General features: G+C 26.2%; 3 protein-coding genes across 3 annotated transcripts; 2 read left to right on the top strand and 1 right to left on the bottom strand.

Moving 5' to 3' along the window:
* Nucleotides 1-402: 402 nt before the first annotated feature.
* On the bottom strand, nucleotides 403-5,008 carry LOC103569651 (poly(U)-binding-splicing factor half pint-like). Its single transcript, XM_008547038.3, has 2 exons — nucleotides 4,926-5,008; nucleotides 403-2,932 (listed from the first exon to the last, which is right to left on the bottom strand). The coding sequence occupies exon 2, from the start codon at nucleotides 2,378-2,380 to the stop codon at nucleotides 617-619; it is 1,764 nt and encodes a 587-aa protein (XP_008545260.1). The 5' UTR covers nucleotides 2,381-2,932; nucleotides 4,926-5,008; the 3' UTR covers nucleotides 403-616.
* Nucleotides 5,009-5,063: 55 nt separating this feature from the next.
* LOC103569652 (WD repeat-containing protein 19) lies at nucleotides 5,064-15,624 on the top strand. Its single transcript, XM_008547040.2, has 9 exons — nucleotides 5,064-5,308; nucleotides 5,422-5,801; nucleotides 7,433-10,205; nucleotides 11,030-11,179; nucleotides 11,505-11,601; nucleotides 12,208-12,414; nucleotides 12,483-12,769; nucleotides 14,925-15,001; nucleotides 15,068-15,624. The coding sequence occupies exons 1-9, from the start codon at nucleotides 5,294-5,296 to the stop codon at nucleotides 15,180-15,182; spliced, it is 4,101 nt and encodes a 1,366-aa protein (XP_008545262.1). The 5' UTR covers nucleotides 5,064-5,293; the 3' UTR covers nucleotides 15,183-15,624.
* Nucleotides 15,625-17,746: 2,122 nt separating this feature from the next.
* LOC103569653 (membrane-associated progesterone receptor component 1) lies at nucleotides 17,747-23,695 on the top strand. Its single transcript, XM_008547041.2, has 3 exons — nucleotides 17,747-18,278; nucleotides 19,215-19,364; nucleotides 22,434-23,695. The coding sequence occupies exons 1-3, from the start codon at nucleotides 17,942-17,944 to the stop codon at nucleotides 22,547-22,549; spliced, it is 603 nt and encodes a 200-aa protein (XP_008545263.1). The 5' UTR covers nucleotides 17,747-17,941; the 3' UTR covers nucleotides 22,550-23,695.
* Nucleotides 23,696-24,437: the final 742 nt, after the last annotated feature.

Genomic DNA, 24,437 nt, shown 5'->3' on the forward strand with positions numbered 1-24,437 from the left:
AACTTTTTTTGCGCAATGAAAAAACAAAAATTGGAAAATAAAAAATCTACTGGATGGCTAGATTTCTGAAATGTTTCGCTAGATGCTGGTATGTCGGCTGAAAATCTTAGACCACCTTAAATATCCAGAACTACCTCTTGAGTAGTCAAATTACATGATTTTTTTTCATTTTCGTTGCGCGAAAAACGTTCTGATCTTCAGGTACATCTAAATTTTTAGTTATCAATTATTAATTCTTATAATTCATTTTTTTGCGTATTCTTTAAATAGTCTAGCCACTAAATGAATAAATAAAGAAATGTAGTTTGTAGTAAATATATTTTTTTTTATTTAATCAGTCGACTTTTTTAATATATAATCAAAGACAAAGAAAAAAAGGTTTTACAACACAAAATATATTTAAAAATAATTATAACCTAAGATCTTAATAATTATAAGATTTGTTTAGTGAAAAAATGAATTTTTTTTCGATATTCCAATAAATTAAAAAAAATTGTAACTTACATTATGTTTTACATGTAAATTTATATAAATTAAATATTTTGGATTTATAATTTTAAATTGTTTGTCATATAAATTAAAATAACTTGGGTAAATAAATAAAACCTTACAAAGTTTAACCCGAATAATCATTATAATCAAACAGAGCTTGATCATAAAGTTCACATTTAATAATCCGTTTATCAAAGTATCGACCATTTAATGATTCTCTTGCACGTTCCGCTTCACTCATTTGTGAAAATTCAACGAATATTTTAACAATAACTTCAGCATCATCATCTTCAGATTGACGCTCATTATAAATAATAACTCGCCGGACCTCTCCGAATTTCGAACATTCATCTTGAATTTCTTCTTGTAGAGTCTCGTCAATGCTTTCAAGTGTAACCATATTTCTGAGTATTATAACACGAGATTCAACTCTGCGCATTAATTTTTGCATCACTAAATGTCGAGCACTAGGGCCTTTTATTGTCAAATTTTCTTGCTGCTGTAATGTCTGTAGTTCAGTCTCTTCAAGTAATTTTTTTTGTAACTCTTCTTGTTGTTTCAAATGAGCTTGCTCTTGTGTTCGTCTAGTAATATCAGCAATTGATGCACTAGCTACTGGCGTAACTAATGTACCAACAGCCGTAGGAGCTACAACTGCCGGTGGAGGAATAACAGCAGGTTGTCCAGAACTGAATTGACTAACTGCTGGTGGCCGTGTCAATCCTTGCGGTATAACTATTCCAGGTGGAGGAATAACTGGAGCTACTGTTGCTGCTGTTGGAGATGACATGGACGTTTGTGGAGATAAAGTGGACCGATGAATATCAGGAAGTGTATGATTTAAAATTGGAGAATCAGAATCACTTAATTTTGAAAGTCCAAAGGCAGCATTATTATTAGCAACAGCATCCATCGCTTGAATTTTAGCAGTGGCAGTTGCTGCTGCTACAGCAGCTGCTGTTGGCATCATACTTGTACCACTTGAAGGTTCCATCAGTACATTTGGTGGTGTAATAGCTATTCCTACTCTTAAACAAACTCCTCCAAGATCAAAAAGATTCATTGAAGAAATGGCTTCAACTGCAGACTGCATTGTTTGATACTCAATATAAGCATAATTTTTTTCACGATTTGCTAAACTTCCTCTAAATAATGTGCACTGTGTTATTGGACCAAAAGCCTCAAATACTGATTTCAAATCTTTTTCTTCTATATCACGATGAATCGATGATATATAAATACGATTATAATGTTTACTTTCTTCAATTATGTTGTCAATTATTGACTGAGCTTGTGGCATATTTGATGGTCTTCCAACAACTTTAATATTACGGCCACCAATCATTACACCATTCATTTGCTCAAGTGATAACTGGGCAGCTTCAGGTATTTCATACTCTACAAAAGCAAAACCTTTATGTTTTTGAATAACTGGATCCCATGACATATTTATTGATTTAATTGGCCCAAATGGCAAGAATGCTTCACGAACAGCATCTTCTTTAAGTTCAAAGCTTATACTTCCCACGTAAATTCTGCACATAAGAGCAAGCGCTTGTTGTCGCTGCACTTGATTTCGTTGACTAGCCATTTGCTGCTGCTGATGGGCCAAAGTTTGTTTCATTAAAACCATCTTAATACTTTGTTTCATTGCGTATTTTTTTGCTCTTTCGATTCCATCTTTTTGCTCAGATGTTACCTTTGGTAACGTGGATCCAAGAGTTCCAGGAAGATTAAGGTATTTTGCACCGGGACCAGCAATCACTTGACCCGTTTGATGAAGACAACTAAATAATTCTTTCAAAAAGTCTAATGTATTTTCTTCTGCACATTCTTTCTTCATTGATAACTCGGAATTGTTTTTGTTTAACGGATCCATTGTAATCATTGTATCATTACTTTCATATAAAAAAGTACTAACTTTATCACTAATTAATTTAATTACAGTTATATTTAGTTAATCGATATTTATAATTTATATCACCTGAATTATAATAGCACATAAAAAATTTTGTTTAATTAAATCTATTTTTACAACTTAACTTCAAAAAAATATAAATATATACAAAATTTTAACAGTTAGTTGGCTTTTTGTGTTAACACTTGTTAATTCGATGATAAAATTAATTATTATTACTTACACTAATTGCAGTACCAGAAATTTAGTAATTCAAATAAATTGAGTACAATAAATAATTCAGCGAAATGATTACTTATATTAAATATTAATTTATTAACTTGTAGTTTACTTCTGATGATTGTTTTTAATGAACAACACGTGACGGTCACCATTAACCCCAAAATGTTATTCCAGTTTCACTAATGTTCTTTTCTTCGTCTCCTTTCCAATCAAGTATCAGCTGATCCTTTTTAAACCAATCATCATGTTTTTGGTTGCGTCCTCCTGTGCTTTGCAGCAGAAACAAAGATCGCCGATCTTCTATTTTTAAATAAATCAAAGAATAATATCATTAAAAAGTTTCATTTATTTTTGGGCATATTCTAAAATTCATTGCCCAAAAATTGACTTTTTGATTAATTTAAGTAAACAATTGATTAAAATCTAACCAACTGTTAAATGGGACTTAGCGAAAAGATTTTTTTTATCATATCTGCGCTGAAAGTTCAAATTCTTGCCCTGTTTAGAGGGAAGAAAGTCGTTCTTTTCTTTCATGAAAAAACAAATAATAAAAATTATTCTTCTCATAAGCAGAGGCAAAAATTTTAACTTTTAGGTGCGAAAACTTTAATTTACACAGTTTGCAGAAGTATTTTTCTTGACATTAATTATAATAATAAACTTTTAGAAATGTGTGTGTCTGAGCGACAATAATAAGCGTATTTTTGAGCGTAATCGAATTAATTATTGACACTTGAATGAGTATTTATTAAATTTTGAAATGAAATTTTAAATTCCGCGGCAAATTGGCGCTATTGCTACACAGTGTATTTCAGAATGTACCCTTTATTAATTCGATTATTAATACAATGTGACTATTTAAAAATATACATGTTCTATGATGAGTGTGAATGTTATTGACAAGTGGCAATTTTAAAAATTTTTGAGTAAATAAATAAAATGTAAGCCGATTAGAAAAATAAAAATGCATATTCAGATCAATAAAAAATTAGTACGCGCTTTTTTTAAAATTTCATTATTTTAATTAATTTAAAATTTTTGGATTGTCTAATGTCTGCTAAATTCACACTCATGTACTATGTGATTAATTAAGATATTGAGTTGGATTTTGATTTAAAAAATACAGTATTATTATTATTAACTTTTTTTTTAGAAAATTTTTGAAAATTGAATTTTTTATCTTGCTTTGAAATTTCTAGTATTTAAAAACTCGTTATACAAAAAAAAAAAAAAAACACAATTTTCAATTGAAATTAAGGTTTATAAAATTACTCAGCTTTAAAATTAAAAATGTTTAAAATTAATTGACTTTTAGACAATAAAAAAGTCATAATTGATACGAAATAAAATAAAATACATTATGATTTCAATGTTAATGACACTCATGACTTGGAAATTTAAAGTTATGCAAAAACAAAGTATAGAATTAAGTTAATTTATAATGATACTTATGACTGATTTTAACATGATAGTAAAGTTAGCAGACATTTGAAATTAAAAAGGAATTTTTTTAAACAGATAAATAATGAAAAAAAATATTTCTGAAAAAATGCACATGTCGAAAATTTCATAAACTATACGTGCAATTTTTCAATATTTATTTTTTTGTTAAAAAAAATCAAAAAATTTTTAAATGTCTGCTAACTTTATTGTCCTGATTTCAACTTGTAAATAACTTCGAGTAATTTCCTTTAAATTTCAAAGAAAATTTTCAACACAACAATTGCCGCTTTCATTTCTTTTAAATATTAGCAAAATATATTCAAGGTCAACATTTCAAGGTCATTTAATTTTTAAATTCTTAAAGTTGAATCACTGCCCGAAATTGCCTTTAAATAAAATAGTTAATAATTTAATAATTTTCAAAATAAAATTCCATTCAATAATTACTTTCGTCTCAATAATTCTCTATAATTTTTTATTAACTGTTGGTAATTTATTAAATAAAAATAATAATATTTAATGCTACTATTATTTCTATAGTTAATTTATAAATTTTTAAATTAAAATAATAAACAATTAAATATCCAAAGAAAAAAATAATAAGATCAATTTAATAATTACTTATTATTTATAATTAAAAATTATTATTTCACTTATTTTTATTTAGTTACAAAAATATAAGGTTAGAATTCCAAATACCGAAGTAAATTCAAATTTATTATTTCAATAAATTCTCATGCAATGAAATAAATTTATTTATAATTATTATTTATATTTAAGTTTATTATTATATTTAAATAAAATTTAAAAAATATCTTTTTATTGCATATCGATTACAATAAATACATACCTATATACGAGTATATATCAAAATCACACATATATAAGTATACTAATTCACACAAACATAAATATACATATATGTATATAAATACCTACAATGTCGTCAATACTATATCGTATTGTAAAAAAAAATAGTATCCGCACGCTCAGATTCATTCAAATGTCAACATGGACGTTGTCATAAACGCGTTTTATTTTGTACTAGTCAACAAGTCACTTTAATAAATCAATAGTGAGAGATACTCTCATTTTTATTTTAAATATAATGTAATCTATTTACGTTAATTGTTTAAAAAAAAAAAATACAATCAGTTGTTGCCAGAATTTCTTTTTTTTTTTTTTTTAATTCAAGGAAATAATTATTTTGTAAGCAACATGACGTCTGACAAAGTAGGTTATATTTTTATTTATTTAAAATAAAGCATAAAAAAAATATTTAATTTTTAAAATATGATAAGTTATTAAATTAATCAATATTTTATTGACATTTAATTGTACGTCAGGTTCTGTATAAACTCGATCACCCTCATGGACCTGGCAGTGTATTTATTTCATGGAGACCCGGTAATAGTACACATCTTGCTACAACTGGTTGCGATGGAGTTTTATCAATTTATGATAGACAGGGAGAGATACAAGAACGGGTACAATTAATGGGAATATCTTGTGGATTCGGGTGGGATTATGATGGAGATATTTTGGCTGTTATAACAAACAATTCGCCGACAATTATTTTGTGGGATGCTACGACTAGCAAAAAGTCTCAAATAGATGCTGGTGTACGAGATACATTGACGTGTATGATGTGGGCAAAACACGCTTGTATTCTGGCTGTAGGAACGCAAAAAGGAAATCTTATTTTATATGATCATTCTAATGCTAGGTAAGCTATTGGACTCATCACCTAATTCGCTGATCAATTTTAGAACCTAGAGAGAACGAACACGAAAATATCACACACTTTATTTTAAAACAAATTTATTTATGATACTGAAGTTAACCGAGGTCTAATTATTTTTTGATTTTTTTTTTAAACGATAAATTATAAAAAAAAAATATTTAAAAAAATTGTAGACGTCGTTTTTAAAATTTTCCACAGGTGCATATTTTTATTTTTTATTTTTTTGTAACCCTGGTTAAAAATACTGATTGAAAAGAATTGAGAAGCGGTCACTCCATGCAAACTGTATATCTATATATGGGTCATTCCATGTCAAATCACCTGATTTTAAAAATCATATCTTTTGATCCGGTTGAATTTTGTATATGTTTTTGTACACATAATAAGACACCTAATCCTAAATTTTGAGCCCTTAATTTTCAAAAAACTTGGAGATATGAATTTTTGAAAATCGCGAAAAAATAACGATGAGGTAATTTTCAGAAATTCATAACTCCTGATTAAATTATCGTAATTTCATTTCGGCAGTAGCTATTTTCTTCACGTTTAAATGTAGTTTTCAAAAAAAAAATTTTTTTTTCTTTTTCACCGTTTTTTCTTACATTTTAACTCAAATTTTGACTTTTCTTGAAGACCGACATTTTTACTTTGTTTGAAGAAAATATATGTTTTACTAGACTGTAAAACAAATTTTTTAAGCCCTTTGTCAAAGTGAGATTCAAATATCTTCGATTTTTAAGCAACTTTTTCGCATTTTTTTAATCAAAAATTCGAGTATTTGGAAGATTCTTCAATTTTGAATGATATTCTGAAATTACTTGAATCAAAATTATTAAATATTTTGAAACTAAATATTAAATTTTTGTATGTACCTGAAGATTGGAACGATTTTCGCGAAACAATAATGAAAAAAATTTATATAATTTGACTTTAAAGGTGACTTGAGGGGTAGTTAGAAGCGGCTTGCAATTTTCGGCTAATGTGCGAAACATTTTAGAGATCTAGTAGATTTTTTACTTTTCATTTCGTTTTTTTATTTTCGTTCCAGGAAAAACGTTCCGATCTTCAGGTACATATTTGTTTTTATAAATTGCAGCCAATATCGCTTAAGTAAACCTTATAAATTTTGTTTTTTCTGTCCCCATTCTTGTGAGATTTCAGAAAAAAAGTTTCGAGAAAAAATTGAATGAAAGTAAAAAAAAATTTTTAGCGTACGTTAATTTTTATTAGTATTCCGTAATTATAAATATTACATGTATGTAATAAGATCAGATGAATGAAAACATTTTCTCATTGAACTTTGAGGACAAAATAATTAAAAAATACATCAATCAGTAAATGTTTTGATAAACAATTGAATAAATTTATATCATAAGCTTATCATAACGCAACTATATATTTTTTTTAGTCGGATATTATGAAATAATTTAATTATTTATTTATTTATTTATCGCATTTAATTTAATTATTCAAATAGTTAATAATAATTCTTACTTTAAACTTAAAACCTCACATAAATCCAATGAAAATCGATCAGACATAGGATATTTCAATTTATTTATAACAAGTTCATTCAAAAAAATAAATTGCATAATAGTTATCAATTATTTCAGACGGATTCCTGTCTTAGGAAAGCACAAAAAAAAAATAATATGTGGAGCATGGTCTTCAGATGGTATATTAGGACTAGCTGGTGAGGACAGAGTTCTAACAATAAGTACAGCTGATGGTGATACACGTCGTGAAATTCAGCTGCAAGGTGACCCCCAGGATTTACAATTTGGTGAAATGAAAACCGATAATCGCAATAATGGGGAAAACACAATATCATTAATTGTTGGAAAAATAACATTATTGATTTACAATATACGCGATCCAGACAATCCAATAGAATTAGCATTTCAAAAAAGATACGGCCCAATTGTTACATACAAATGGTACGGAGATGGTTATATACTATTAGGTTTCGAAGCTGGGTACTTGATATCAATATCAACTCACATTAAAGAAGTTGGACAAGAATTATTACAAATTAAAAATCATCGCGATTCATTGAATGGTATATCGTTGAGTTTGACAGCTAAAAAAGTTGTGACATGCGGTGACAACACATTGAAAATTCATAGCATACTAAGTCTAGAAGAAACTGAAAAAATAATAACAGTAAGTGGAGAAGCTGCCGTAAATAGCGTCGAGTGGTCAGCAGACGGTACTATGATTGCTGCTGTAACTCACAGCGGTAATGTATTAATTTATCTTGCTCAAATACCCAAACTGACAAGTGTCTGTGGCAATAGAATAGCATTGCTAGCAAGTTTGACAGAAGTTATTGTCTACCTTTATACATTAGACAATGAAAAACCAGAACCGCAAACAATAAACACAATTATTGAACCATCAATATTATCTGTGGGTCCAATGCACGTTGCGGTGGCTGTTAATAACCGCGGACTTTATTGGAATTTATCAGCTGGCAAAACTGATCGTCCGATTCATATTGAAAGAGATTATTTAGCGACTGTAGAAAGTATTTGTCTAAATGAAATTTATACATCAGTATTATTTGATGGCAAAATCCAATTACATTCCATTAAAACAGATCCAAACTTAATAAAAGAAGAAAGAGATTCAAAAGTATTCGCTGATCATAATTCATCTGATGGTAAAATAACTTGTCATGCTCTTTCATCTGATTTTTTAATCTACGGTACAGATATGGGACGTATTGTATATTTTTATCTTGATGTATTTAATAATTCATCAGAATATTCTCATAATAGCGGAATAAAAAATATATACATGGATGTTAATGGTACAAATATATGTTTTATTGATGATAAAAATGATATTTATTTATATAATCCAGTTGATGAAAAAATAATAACTGTACAAGATTGTCCAGATTCTGCAGAAGGTATTATTTGGGATCAAAATATATATGAAAGCTCAATATTTGCTGTTTACAATAAATATATTATTACAACATATATATTTGTTAAATATAGTATTGAAGGAAGTAAAGTTGTTAAAATAACAACAACAAAGTTACCGTCTGAAACAATACCGCTTTTGATGTATGGGGGTGAAGTAACGTTGGGTGTTGCGGGTGGTAAATTATTAAAAATAACTTTATCGTCACATGAGGATGTTGGTAATATTGTTGAGAATAAAAAAATAATTGAAATTCTTGATAATCAAATAAATTGTCATCGATACCAGCAAGCCTGGAATACATGCGCTATTTTAAATGAAAAAAATTATTGGATAAAATTAGGAAAAAATGCATTAGAAAATTTGGATATTGAAATGGGTATAAGAGCTTACAGTAAAATACCAGATGTATCAATGGTTTGGGCATTACAAAAGCTTGAAAATGTTGAAGAATTGCCATTACTTTGTGGGCATATTTGTGTCTTATTAGAAAATTACGATAAAGCTGAAAAATTTTTTATCGAATCATCAGAACCTGTTGAGGCCTTGTATTTACGACGTGATTTAATGGAATGGGAACAAGCATTAAATTTAGCTAAAAAATATAAACCTCAAGAAATACCATTTATATCACAAGAATATGCGCAACAATTAGAATTGACTGGTAATTATCCAAAGGCTCTTATTAATTATGAACGCGGATTATCGGATGTTAATGAAGCAGCAGTACCAGCTGATCAATATTACAATCATCGAATTCAATGCTTAAGTGGAATCGCTCGAACTTCAATAAGATGTGGAGACAGTCGTCGAGGTGTAGGCATTGCTATGGAAAATGATACTCCGCGTTCAGTGAGAAAAGAATGCGCTGAAATATTAGAAAGTATGAAACAATTCAATGAAGCTGCTATTCTTTATGAAAAAGCTGATTACTTTGATAAAGCAGCTTTGGCTTATATTAAATTAAAAAATTGGGTAAAAGTTGGACAACTATTACCGAAAATATCAGCACCAAAGATAAATATCCAGTATGCTAAAGCTAAAGAGGCTGAAGGAAAGTATGATGATGCTGCAAAAGCTTACGAAATAGCTAAAGATTATGATAATATTATTAGAATTAATTTGGAATATCTAAATAATCCCGGTCGTAGTGTCGAAATAGTTCAGCAAACTAAAAGTATTGAAGGGGCTAAAATGGTGGCACGTTATTTTCAAAGAATGAATGATTACAATTCGGCAATTAAATTTTTAATAATGTCTAATTGTCATGATGAAGCTTTTCAGTTGGCTAACCAACATGGTAAAATGGAATTATATGGTGATATTTTAGTTAATACATTAGATGATGATAATATAAGATTAGAAGACTTCAAAAGTCTTGCTATACATTTTGAATCACAAAAAAATAGTCTGTTGGCTGGCAAATATTATTTTTATGCCAAAGATTTTCACAAGGTTTGTATTTTTATTTTTAACTGTAAGTGTCCCAGTTTCTGACCTTTTTTAAAATTTCAAATGATAATTTATAAATATTTGTGTTATAATATCAATTATAAAACAAAAATAAAATTTTTAAAAACGTAGTTTAGTATTTTATGATCGATTTCTAATGAGTTTTATCGTTGGTAAAAATAAAAAGATAAATTTACTTCATTTATATAAGAATTTCCCCATTTTATGATACGTGATAATTAATGTTGCAGTCTCTAATCCTCTAAAAGACCCAATTATTGACCAGCAAATTTAATTCTGTTGGTGGCTTCTATAATTTTTAATGCAAGTAATTGTGACAAAAAACGATTAATGAAATTGAAATATAAAATAATTTAATATTTCAAATAAAATTTTTTTTCTTTGGACAAATTTTTATATAAGTATAGTAACGATTAAAAAATTATTGATTTGTTGTTATTTATAATTATTCACATGATGTTAATGTTTAAGGGGATCCGGTGGTCTAGAGGCTGAAAATTTCATGATTTTAAAAAAATTTTTTTTATATGTTAATAAATATCAAACCTTTTGAAATTTTGAGGGGTTATTTTATTGTTATTAATATATACAAAAATGCTTATCGAATCATTTTGAATCATTTTGAATCGTTTTTTCTAATCAAGGCTACATTATAACGTTCATTTACTTGTTAACATAAAATTTCCCTATTTAAAATTTTAAGAAATTTTGAAAAGGTCAGAAACCAGCCTGCGTTTAATTACTGGACCATTTACCTTTTATAAATTATTAACTAAATAATTGAAATTAATTACTTTTACTTTCAGGCTTTAAAACATTTATTAAAAGCTGCACAATTGAGTACTGATGATGATGCTGCTCTTTCATTGGCTATCGATACTATCGCTGTATCAAAAGACGATAAACTTGCTAATCAATTAATTGATTTTCTACTCGGGGGTGACGGTTTACCAAAGGTATATTTTTTATACTATTTATAATTGAGAAGTTTTTTTCAATTAACGCTAACTTTTTTTTCAATTAATTGATAAAATTTTATTATGGTTATGACAGTTTAAGATCATTGAGAATTAAAAATAATTACGAGTTATTGTCTAATAATTCTCTTAAATTTTATTTATTATTCAGCAAGTTATTGAATAAGAATAGTAGATGTATACTATTTTTTGAAGAGACAGTTAATCTCAATAAAGTGCATATCTCATTCTATTCATATTGTTGAATTTAGTATCAATACATTGCTTTTGACCAACTTAGCATTAAAAAACATTTTTATTTCAGGATCCAAAATATTTATTTCGTTTGTATATGGCACGAAAACAATACAAAGAAGCTGCAAAGACAGCGATAATAATTGCAAATGAAGAACAAATAAATGGTATTTACTCATACTTAATATATTTTTTCATGTTACTAGCATCGAAACTTAAAGTTTAAGTGTCTTTACAGCCAGTCGAAACAAGCTAATTTCAAACCGATGCTGCAAACAACTGCTAGCGAATTCGTAATTCACAAATTCCTTCATACAGCGGGCAACACAATTGTTTCTGCCCGGTGTTAGTTATATTTAATGTTCGTTTACAGCTTTATTACTCTCATTTGTTCGCTTGTCATTTCAGTTTACTCATTTCATTTTTTAAGTGACAGTTTTCATTAACCATACAAAATTACTGAAAATGAGTGAAAATAATATTTTGTCTTATTTACTATCTAATAAGTGACTGTAAATCACAGATTTCTCATTCTCTAACAATTCTCCGCATCATCGGCTTGAAATTAACTTGTTTCTTACTGGCTGCTGACACTAAATCTTGAAGTTCAGATGCAGATAATCATGAAAAATCTAGTATGTAACCCAAGATGAAAGACGGTTTCAGACTGCGGGTGATGTCAGTCAACTTCACCTTGGTCTGAAATCGTCTTAATTCATCACTTGTCACACAATATACTTTTTATAATTGAATATTTTAATTGTTTATCTAAGGAAATTATCGTAATGCCCATGATGTTTTATTTGGAATGTATCAAGAACTAAAACGCAACAAGATTACAATACCATTAGAGATGAATGATAATTTACGTCTTTTGCATTCATATATTTTAGTTAGATTGCATGTTAAAAGAAACGATCATTTACGTGGTGCGAGAATGTTGATTAGAGTAGCCAATAATATATCTAAATTTCCATCACGTGAGTAATTATTATTTATTATTTTATTTATAATTAAAGAATAATTTTAAAAAATGATAATATTTTAGATATCGTACCGATTTTAACGTCAACTGTCATTGAGTGTCATCGTGCAGGATTAAAATACGCGGCTTTTAATTATGCAGCCATGCTCATGCGTCCTGAATATCGCATGCAAGTAGATATTAAATACAGTAAAAAAATAGAAGCCATTGTACGTAAACCACCGAAATCTAAAGATCATGAAAGTGAAGATGAACCATTAACTCCATGTCCTTACTGTAAAAATCGAATACCAGAAACGGAAATAACTTGTGATAAATGTAAAAATACCATTCCATTTTGTATAGCAACAGTAAGTATACATCATTTTTAAATAAAATAATTATAAAATATCCTATTATTGACCAGATAATTGATATTGTTGAGTCAATTATTTAAATTTTATTTTAATAAATTTTTATTTTATTTTTTTAAACAATTTTAAAAACCATAAATGTTTTAATATAATTTTGAGTATGGAGAAACTTTAAAAAATAGACATATCAATATCACAGTTGAAAATTTTGTGTTAAATTCAATACAAATCGAGTGTTGCAAACGGTATACACACATTTTTGTGTTAATTCAACACATTGCATTTTTGTTGATCTTTAACACAAATTTTATGCTAAATAAAATTGAACGCATAAAATCTGTTCTTTTGACAGAAAATTTGTGTACATTTAACAGAACATTTCTGTAAATTAAACACATTTTTCGTGTTAAAATCAACTAATAAACATAAGCACATAACCTAACCAACTCAAGTATACTGATCTACTCTTAGTAGAACTTATGTCAATTTAGCGAACAATTGAACCGGTTCAAAAAGATATGAAAGTTATTTAAATTTAATTGTAAAATGTATATATTTAATTGTAAATGAATTATAATTCACGTTTCCTTGCAGATAATACTGCTATAATGCTTTGCTTGGTTATAATAATTAAAAATTGCGTGGGAACGTTTAGTCAAACAACACAAATTTTGGGTCAATTTTCGAATAACACAATAAAAGCGTTGCATTCTAGATTTTCTAATCATTTAACATGAAAAATCTGTTAAAGCAGAATAACACAAACGGTTTGTGTTGAATAAACAGATTTCTGTATTTAAAATAAACACAATAAATTTAACCAAATAATTTTTAACAAAAATATCCAAAATTTTTAACTGTGTAAGTGGTAAACTCGAGTAATTGTCGAAAATTATTTATATTTATTAAAAAATATTATGAGTTGACGAAGAAAAATAATTAAGATTTATAGAGATCAAATTTTTTTATTATTTAGATTTATGGAAATTTATTTAAATCGAAATTAGAATAAATTAAATTCTAAAAGTTTAAGAAGAAAAAATTTTAATTATATAGAGATTAAGATCAATGTACATCAATATTTTGAAAAATTAAGAGGGATAGCCACCGTCAGGATAGAAAAAATAGGTGATTTTTGGGAATTTTTTGACTGGGATAAAAAGGAATTTGGGGATTAGGTTTCTTTCGTTTCATAAAGTACACATTGTAGATAATTTTGCTAAATTTTTATTAAAAAATATCATGTTACAAAGTTATAAGCATTTTTGTGAAGCACCAAAAAAATTTCCCCCACCACGGTCTCATCTCTAATTCAAAAACGGGTCATCAAAAACAAAAAAACCAAACCGCGTTGTAATCTTTATGCATGTGGTTATCGTTCCACGTAGGGGATTTTGAAGATTTCGATTTGAAAAAAAAATGGTGACATTAAAAATTTTTTCGTTTTTTATCTCATTTTTTTGGATTCAAATATCCCAGTGGAATCGACGAACACAAAAAAATAAAAAAGTTGCGAATCGGTTCATATTTATGCAAATTACAAATGCGACCAGCTCAAAAAAAGTAGTTTCGAGAAAAACGCGTTCAAAATTTTTAGTCGATCCAACAGTCAGTTGACGCGCTGTCACAAAAATGACTATAACTTAAAAAACATTCGGAATTTTCAAATAAAACTCTAGATACATATTTTTATATATATAAACTTTGATTTATTAAAAAAAAAAAAAAAAAAAATCACAGTGGCTATCCCCCTTAAATCTACGTTGCTCTAGTTAGATTTTGTTGGTTTCTAAATTATTTTTTTGGAAAGTTACAAAAAAAACTTATCTATTATTAATATTAAATATTATAAGTAAATAATAACGTCTAATAAAAATTCAAAGGCATTTAAAAATTTTTTTGATGTTTCAATAATATTCAGAAAACTTTAGAAAAAAGTAATAAATGGACTTTATTTTCTAGTCTTAAATTTTTAATAATTTAAAAAAAAAGTATCAAACTTCTAAAAGATCCCAAATTTAGAAGTTCTTCATATGAAAACATTTTCAAAACTAATTTTTTTTTTAATGCCGGAATATTTTTTCTACATCAACGAAAATTGAGGCATTTTATTTTTGCTTTTATAATTAAATTATTTATTTTTTTATTTTAGGGTCGTCATATAATTGAAAATGATTTTATAGCATGTCCACAATGTGATTTTCCATCTATAAAAAGTGAATTTTTAAGGTAAATTTTTTTTAATTTTTTGAATAAACATGTTTAATAAATTTGTATTTATGATTTTTTTTACAGAATTATTGAAACTGACGAATTATGTCCGATGTGTAATGAAAAAGTTGACTTAAAAATGATACCACAAAATATAAGTATCCGTCCATATCTTGACATTCAAGATGAAAAAAATTAACCAAACGTATTGTATAAGCCTTGAGTTTCTGTTTTAAAAATCTTAATACGCAAATGAAACTCTAAACATTTTAGTGATAATATAAACAATCCGTCCATAAATAATCTTAAGAAAAGCCTTAATTATTATTTTAAGTAATGAAATTATACTCACGTGAGTATACACTTAATTATACACACATTAGAATACAATATTGTATATAAAATATTTTGCAACACGATAAAAAAAAAAAGTTAGTGTTACATTCAAAGACTTAAATCTACTTAATTTTTTTTTTTACTTTTTTTTAGTAAAGAAATTTTTTTTTCTTTTTTTAAATATAAGCCATAATTTATTTTGAATATGGAGGCCATTGAATTTTTAACAGTACAATGCACTTAAAGTACAATCAATCAAGTTATTAATTAATAAATTTTGGCCATTCTAATTAATTTAAATATTATCATGTCATGTATTATTTTTATTCAATATATTTTGAAAAATGTCATTAATTCATATTATTCATTTTTTTATTTTATTGTATTAAAATCATCCAAAATAAACTAGTAATTATTTTCATCTAACGATTTCTTTATTTATCTCTTTTTTTACCCATAACTCGAAGACAAATCATCCGATTGATTTGATTTGAATTGCAGTTTTTCTTGTATATCTTTCTACGTACCATGAACCTCCAGTTTTTCGATTGAATCAAAAATGTAATTTTGGCAAGCCAAAAGTGATCAAATTTTCGCGCAAAATTTGAAATTTTTTTTAAAAAACTCCGGAATTTTGTTAAATTTCAATTTTTTCTTCAGCCTGAGGGTCATGGTACAGGAAATACCTTCTAGTTTAATAAACTTTTTGGTTTTTTTGATTTCATAGACTGTGAAAGTCGCTATCACTATAGCAGTAAAGGAACTTTTTTTTAGCGTTGGGAGATTGTAAATAACTCGCTGGATTTTGAATTTGTTGGTCGAAAAATTTAATCTTGTATTCATTACATATCCACAAATATGTCCTTAAAATATTAAATCATTCCATGTAGTAATTTTTTAAAAAAAATTCCCAAAAATCGTTTTTCAGGCGATTACACTAGTAGTCTCCCTTAAATGTATGAAAATCCCAATTTTTACTGATTCTTTCTGATTTATTAAAAATTTAATCAGATCTTTTTTATCATTACCTACTAATCTGCCGAATCCCATTAAAATCTCGACAGTTATTATAAAATCGACAGTATTACTTTAAACTAAATGATAGTGAAAGCAGCAATCAACAGTTTTTATAAATTTAAAATTTAATTTACTATAAATTTAAATGTACTTAAGTCAATATTTTAAAAATTCAAATTTTCAAGTTCATTTTTATAAAGATCATTACCCAAGTAGCATACATGGTTTTGCAGTATTTATAAGATAGCAGATTTGATCAATAATATTTTTAATTAAATAAATATAGCACACATAATTTATTTTGAATTATGATTCTGAAGATGAGTGTAAATTTAGCAGACATTAGATAATTTATAAATTTTAAATAAAAAACTAAATTAATTAAAATACGTATTTTTGAATTTTTATTCTACTTACATTTTATTTATTGATTTGAAATTAAAAAAATTCCCACTTGTCAGTTACATTCATACTCGCATTCTTGAAGTTATAAGACAATGGAAAATTTTTTAATTTTGTTTTCTAACATCAATTACAAAAGAAAAATTTTTTAAAATACGCATATGTAGAAAATTAAAGAAGCCATAGCTGCAATTTTCTTTTATCGTTTAAAAAAAAAACAAAAATTATGAGACGTCGGCTAACTTGAGTATTATTCTGAAATTTTACCCAAGTTAGATTATTACGAGTGTGATGTAGCAGACATCAGATAGTTTATAAATTTTGAATAAAAAAATGAATTAATTAAAATAATGAAATTTGAAAAAATGCGCGTATTAATTTTTCATTTATCTAAATACGCATTTTAAAATTTTTATTCTACTTACATTTTATTCATTTACTTGAAAATTTGAAAAACATAAGTGTGAATGTAGCAGAGATGAGACAATTTATAAACTTTAAATAAATAAATACATTAGTTGAAATAATGAAATTTAAAAAATTGCACGTACGGATTTTGCGTTCATTTGAATATGCATTTTTTAATTTGTACTCTACTTACATTTTATTCATTTATTATAAAATTAAAAAAATTGATAATTGTCTGTTACATTCACACTCCTTGAAAAACTCCCACTTATCAGTTACATTCACACTCATTCCTAAAGTTATAAGACAATTTAAAATTTTTTGGTTTTGTTTTCTAACATCAATTAAAAAAAAAAATTTTTTAAAATAAACATATGTAGAAAATTAAAAAAGCCATAGCTGTAATTTTTTTTTATCATTTTTAAAAAAACCAAAAATTATTAGACATCGGCTAACTTGAGTATCATTTTGAAATTTTACCGAGTTAGTTTTAATTGATAAAAAGTTTTGCTAAAAGATGGCGCTTCCGTAAATTTGCCACGCCACACGAGTTGAATTTTCTCTACGTGATTCACATATGATATTTGTCTATGTGTATGTAAGTCCATACACCCAAAGAAAGTAATACAGTATGTACAGTTACATATTTACTTATAATCATATAGACTTTAAGCGCGTATGTGTCGTGTAGTATTATCGTGTAAGTGTTGACAATAAATTTAAAGTTGAACGTTGTTATTTATTCTAAAGAAATTGGCAAAAGAACGCGCGGCATCAACCAAGATAGTGGTCAAAATGGCTGAGCCTAGTGTTTCGCCGGCTTCTGGCTCATCAGATTCATCTGAAATAATACAAGAGTCATTTATATCTAATTTTATTTCGGAAATAATTAAAAGTCCACTTAATATATTTCTTGTTATTGTTATTGCATTTTTAGTTTATAAAATATTTCGAAGTAAAACTCAACCAGATCCACCGGTACAAGAGTACAAGCCATTGCCGAAAATTCGTAAAGATTTTAATGTTGAAGAATTAAAAAAATACGATGGCAGGGGACCAGATGGACGAGTTCTTGTTGCTGTTAATGGGAGTGTGTATGATGTTACCAGAGGCAGTAGATTTTATGGACCCGGTAAGTTTATTTATTTATTTATCAATTAAGTATTTTATTTTAAATAAAATGAGTGCGAATGTACCAAACATCATACAAATTTAAAATTATAAATAAATAGAGTAAATAATTAATAAAATTAAATTTTAAAAAAAGCGCATTTAAAAAATTTTTAAATTAAGCCCATTTTTTATAAATATTATTTTATTTATCATTTTTAATTTTAAATTTGTCTTATGTCTGGTACATTTACACTCATATATTTATCAATTGAAGATTTTATTATGATTTACATAAAATATATTTGTCGCGTAATAATATAGCGTGACTGTGCACATAGTTCAGAACTGTAAAAAAAAAAGTTGCTTCTTATAAGATAACACCTTGATAACAATTGTTTACATAAATAATAAAATATTAGCAGTCATCAATGTGATAGATTTTAATTTTTATCAGTAAAATTAAAAACTTTTTATTTAAAAAAATATATTTATTGTTATTAAGTTGATTAAATATTTTTTTTATGCTCAATGAGTCTACTCAGTCATGCCATCGTGTAAATAATTGATGCATGTATTTACGTCATTTCTCAATGACTTTGTGTATCGATTGATTGTAATTATAGATGCTAAATGTAAACCAAAAAAATTATAAAATTGTTATATTTATAATTTATAAATATTTTAATGATAAATAATAATTATAAATACATTAATTAATAATTATGCTCATGTTAATTTTATCAGCTTATTTTTATTAGTTGATGCAAGTGGATGTCATCAAGCTATTTTACGCTTCAGAGAATAAAAATAATCATTTTAGTAGTAGTAGTAGTAGTAGTAGTATAAGTACGATTGTAGTAAATGCATTGCAACACACTTTTTGTTTTTATTGTGATTTATTTATTTAGTTTTTTTTTATAGATTCATAAATTTAATTAGTTTTTTTTAAATGCAGATGGACCGTATGCAGCATTCGGGGGACGGGATGCCAGTAGAGGACTTGCCACATTTTCAGTAGTTCCTGGCAAAGATGAATATGATGATTTGAGTGATCTTAATACTACAGAAATGAATTCTATCTTAGAGTGGGAGGAACAATTTAAAGGTAATATCAATTATTATTTTGTGTTATATATATTAATATATATTTGCTGACTCATTTGAGCTTAAAATAACACTGATGTATAATTTTTGAATATTTTACCATAATTAAATAATTGTTAGTAATGATATTATTTAAGAGGGACCACTAGTGTGAAATTTTGAAAAATCAATTCATTTTTTTTTGCATATTTCGATAGTCTATACCTTAGAACATAACATACTAAAATTTTTAGTACATATCTCGAATAGTTTTTTCGAGTTACAGCCATCTAAAGAGCAGCCGCTTATCGGTTCTCGAAAATATATTTTTAAAAATTGCTGCATCTATAAATCGAAGACAAATCATCCGATCGATTTGATTTGAATTGCAGTTTCTTTGATATATATTTCTACGTACCATGAACTTCCAGTTTTTCGATCGGATCAAAAATGTAATTTTTGCAGGCCAAAATTCATCCAATTTTCACGCGAAATTTGAAATTTTTTTTAAAAACTCCGCAATTTTGTTGAATTTCAATTTTTTTCTTAGCCCGAGGGTTATGGTACGGGAAATACCTTCTAGTTTAATAAACTTTTTGGTTTTTTTTTTATTTCATGGACTGTGACGTCGCTATCACTGCAGCAGTAGGGGGACTTGTTTTTGAGCGTTAAGAGATTGTGAATAACTCGCTGAATTCTGTTTTTGTTGGTCCAAAAATTTTATTTAGTATTCATTACATATCCACAAATATGTCCTTAAAACACTAAAACATTCTATGGAGTAGTCTAAAGATACAGAAAAAAACCTGTTTTCGGAATAGCCTATCGTGTGGTACGTTATCGTGCCGCACGTTTATCCCTTATTCTATCCCACCTATTTCTGTACACTTATCCACGTCGTTAAAAAAATTCTCAAAAATCATCGTTTTTTCAAGCGGTCACACTAGTGGTTCCTCTTAATAAAAAATTAACAGACAACAGTGTTAAACGACTACTGAAAGAAAACGTTGAAAAATTATATCAATCAGATGGCGAAAACGTAATTGTATTAAATAATGAGTTATTGTACTTAAAATAGCTACGGACTAAACGAAAAAGATTATTGTTGGTTGTAAATTAACTGGCAGACTTCCGATCTCAATCAAGTATTTTTATTTTATGGTAATATTTCGTGAGTCCATTACTCACATCCTCAGATCATGACTACAATTTAATTACATTTTATTACATAATTTTATGATAAATTCAAATTTAACAATTGTTATTTTATATTGAAATTTTTCATAAACAAAAAAAAATGATCACTATTAACAAATATTTTTATATATAGAATAATGTCCAATATAAAATAGCTAATAATAATTATTGTTGTTTTTTTAGTGATTTGATTCGCCGCTAGTTACTACTTTATTCTTTTATAATGATATATAACGTATCATTTATTATTTATGAGACTATAGGTCAAATCTGACGTAACAATGGCTGCAATGTATTCAATTATTTAAGTTTATTTAAAATTTTGTTAAATCTTTAGATTATTTTTAATTTTCTTTTCTGAATTTTAAATTCGATTGATGCTTGTTACTTTTTTTTCAAACACGAGTTACGTATATCGACGTCGATAGTATAAAATTTATATACTTAATTTTTAGGTTGATTATTCATACAGATAAATTTTTTTAATTGTCTTTGTGACACAACCTTACAAAAATTTTTTGATATTCTTTTATTCATAGAGTAGATTTTATAAATACTGTTAGTTAAAAAGTTTATGTGAGATACAAAGCGCCTTTTCATTGCAATCGCTCGTAAATCTTGACGGATTGATATATTTTATACAAATAATATCTTGGTAGAATTTAGTGATGAGCATGATCGGCCGCGTAGTTTAAAAATAATGGCAATTTAAAAAATAAGTAGTGACTAAAAAATCTATTTTTGTCGATTCGATCCTACTTTTTTTTTTTTGTTTTTTTTTTTTTGTTTTTTTTTTTATAATACAATTTTAAAGTAATTTAATTTATGAATAATCTAAGTAATAAACTCAAGTGACTTCAAGTACTTAAAAAATGGTTAGGGAAAATTTTTACTATTTCTTCTGGCAGCTACCCGTGTTAAAAAAAAAAAAGTTCGACCACTAAAATTTTAGAATCTGACATAAATTTTGACTTTTTTAAAATTTTTGTGCTGATACAAAAATTCCAACTATTTTTACGGCTTCAATCAAATTTTTTTCTATTCGGAAAATTAAAGATTGTAAACTTTTATAATTAGTATGAAATTAATATTTTTTGGACACGTCGTTGTAATATTTTATATATTTCCGTGTGATTCTATCCGATAATTTATTTATTTCTATATTGAAGTTTTACAAAAATTGTCTGACATTTTGAAGTTCGACTACAACTTTTTTTTTCTAATTTCACAGAAGTAAAAAAAGAAAATAACAATAATTATCACCAGTGTGTAGAAAAAAAGGATTTCTTGGTGCTAAAAATTTTTACTTATCCCAAGAAAATTTTTACTTATCCTAAGAAATGTTTTCATTATGAATTTAAAACGCAAATTTTATTGAGCCGTAAGAAATTTATTTTTTCTGTGTGAAGTTTAATCAAATTTGTCTGGATATTGCAACCATTTTTACAATTTCTTTGCATAGCTAAAAAAAATATTTCTACGATTGTGAAATCAGATCAACGTCTCTACGTTTTAATTATTTCATGTAATGTTATAATTATTTTTTCGCTAAATAAAAATATGTTTTTGTTTTTTAAATTCATAATTGCCACTATTGACAATTATTAATCTCAAAATAATATTTAATTATGTTTACTAAATATCCAACGTACAAAAATAAAATGTAAAAGTTAATATTTTTTCTGTGTGACCAGTGACATTTAAAAAGTGTTAAATTGACTTTTCGTATTTACCAAATTTTGTTTCTAAATTTTAACACAATCTGTGTTAAAAAATAATATAAATATTGTGTAGTCCGTTTATAACACACAGATTGTGTTGATTTTAACATAATATTTTTTGCTATGGATAGTAATAAATTTATAAATAAAATAAAAATATTATTATTTTACAGAACGATACGACTACGTTGGTAAATTATTGAAACCCGGTGAAGCACCAACAAATTATTCTGATGAAGAAGATGAAGGAAGCCAACAAGAATCTGACGCTAAATCTAAGGATGATTGACCATTCAAAAATAAAATAAAAAACATACTGATAAATCTTAAACATCTGTCACACATCGATTTTAAAACAGTGGATATCATCAGCACTTGTCAATTATCATTCTTTAAAGCAAAGGGATACCTAGTAAATGTGTGAAAAATTATAAATATATGTATATATTTATATATTATATATACATTTGAAAGTGGTATTCTTAACATGAAAACTTGCTTTGTTTATCATAATAACGTGGACTCTTTCAATACATAAAATAATTTAACATATGTGTACAGATTTTTTACAAATCTTAAAAAAAAAAACCATTACTTATGAGAATTTTTAAAATTATTAATTTAATAATCTTATTAAACAAAACTTAACATTATATTTTAATTGATTTAAACGTATGATGATTAGTAATTTTTTATTTTTATTCGAATATAAAATTTATTAGCAATTTAAAAATTAAATAAATATTAAATTACTCCTAAGATGTTTGAAAAATAACTTTCTTTTTTTAAAAGTATTTTAAAGCAAATATACATCAACTGTTTTGATATTTTCCACTATCTCTTTGTATAAAAAAAAAATAAATGAATAAAATCAAAAAGTAAATTAATATTTAAAATATTTTTATAAGTATATAAATAAAAAAAATTTACAATTTGTCAGTTTTTTATATCGAATTTTTTAAACTGCTAATATATGTATAACATATACAGCAATCAGTTATAGAAAATATTCTTATTTTTTTCTCAAACATCTTAGGCAATAACTTGAAAAAACAATTTTTTTAAATGAAACGAATAAAAAAATATATATATATATATATATATATTTAATCACAAATCTATTCTCTTATGGCTTTTTAAATTAATAACTACCTCAAGGTGCGTTTTATAATAAATATTGGAAAGAAAAAATAAAAATTACCACGCATCTTTAGAGCGTGCACTTATTATTGGTATCATCGAACTGAATAATTTACTAAACAAGTAATAATTTTACTTAATAATAAATAATAACAAACAAACTATACTGTAAAAAATCAAGAGTGAATCTAGAGTAAAAATGGATTTTATTTCAAAGTGACTCTGATTTTATTTTTATCCGCATGCACTCCAATTCGGAGTTTTAACAAATAAATTAACATTTTATAGAAACAACTTTTTTATGAGAAATATAATTATTTTAACAAATCACGTTACTAATTCCAAGAGGGCTTATATTTTTATACGCCTTTTTGGCTTTAGTCATTAAGTTCAAAATTAAAAGGATGTAATTTTTTTTTTACTGACAATCGTTTGTAGACTTATTTTATAGTTAAGAATTGAAAAAAAAATTTCAGCTTTAAAATAAGTCTACAATATGATTAGCAATTAAAAAAAAAACATGTATGCCTTTTTGGTTTTAAACTTGGTGACAAAAGCCAAAACATCATCGAAAAAATATGTCTTTTTAGAATTAGTGACGCCAAATAATTGATTCGGGAATGAATCATTAAACATAATATGTTTTTAGTTTGTAAAATGTTTTGGTAGCTCACTAAATTATAATTTTATAAAATACGTAGTGAATACATGAAATTATTTAGTAGTTATAGTGGCTGTGGCATAGTTGTTATGAGGATTAGGGTGGTCGTTGAAAATTAAATTTTCAGCCTTATAAAAAGCTTCTTTTCAGTGAAAAAATACCCGGGGAATTTAGTTTTCTTGTTTTAAGTAAAAAGAACATGTGCTTTAGGACAATCAAAGTTCATTTTTCTATAAAATCGCGGTTTTTTTTAATATTTTATGAAATATGCAGATTAAAGGAAAAAATTATAAGAACAATGTTGTAGGAAATTCAATTCTTGACAAAAAAGGTCATATTTTTTTAATAAAATGTGTATATATGAAAATATTTAAAA

This window comes from Microplitis demolitor, chromosome 5, assembly GCF_026212275.2.
Source record: "Microplitis demolitor isolate Queensland-Clemson2020A chromosome 5, iyMicDemo2.1a, whole genome shotgun sequence".
Lineage (NCBI taxonomy): Eukaryota > Metazoa > Arthropoda > Insecta > Hymenoptera > Braconidae > Microplitis > Microplitis demolitor.

Coding starts and splice junctions, on each gene's coding strand:
- LOC103569652 (XM_008547040.2), top strand. Junction 10,206..11,029: donor ATGCCAAAGATTTTCACAAG/GTTTGTATTTTT, acceptor TTTTACTTTCAG/GCTTTAAAACATTTATTAAA. Junction 12,415..12,482: donor TATATCTAAATTTCCATCAC/GTGAGTAATTAT, acceptor ATAATATTTTAG/ATATCGTACCGATTTTAACG.
- LOC103569653 (XM_008547041.2), top strand. CDS start 17,942: ATGGCTGAGCCTAGTGTTTCGCCGGCTTCTGGCTCATCAGATTCATCT. Junction 18,279..19,214: donor CAGTAGATTTTATGGACCCG/GTAAGTTTATTT, acceptor TTTTAAATGCAG/ATGGACCGTATGCAGCATTC. Junction 19,365..22,433: donor GTGGGAGGAACAATTTAAAG/GTAATATCAATT, acceptor ATTATTTTACAG/AACGATACGACTACGTTGGT.
- LOC103569651 (XM_008547038.3), bottom strand. CDS start 2,380: ATGATTACAATGGATCCGTTAAACAAAAACAATTCCGAGTTATCAATG.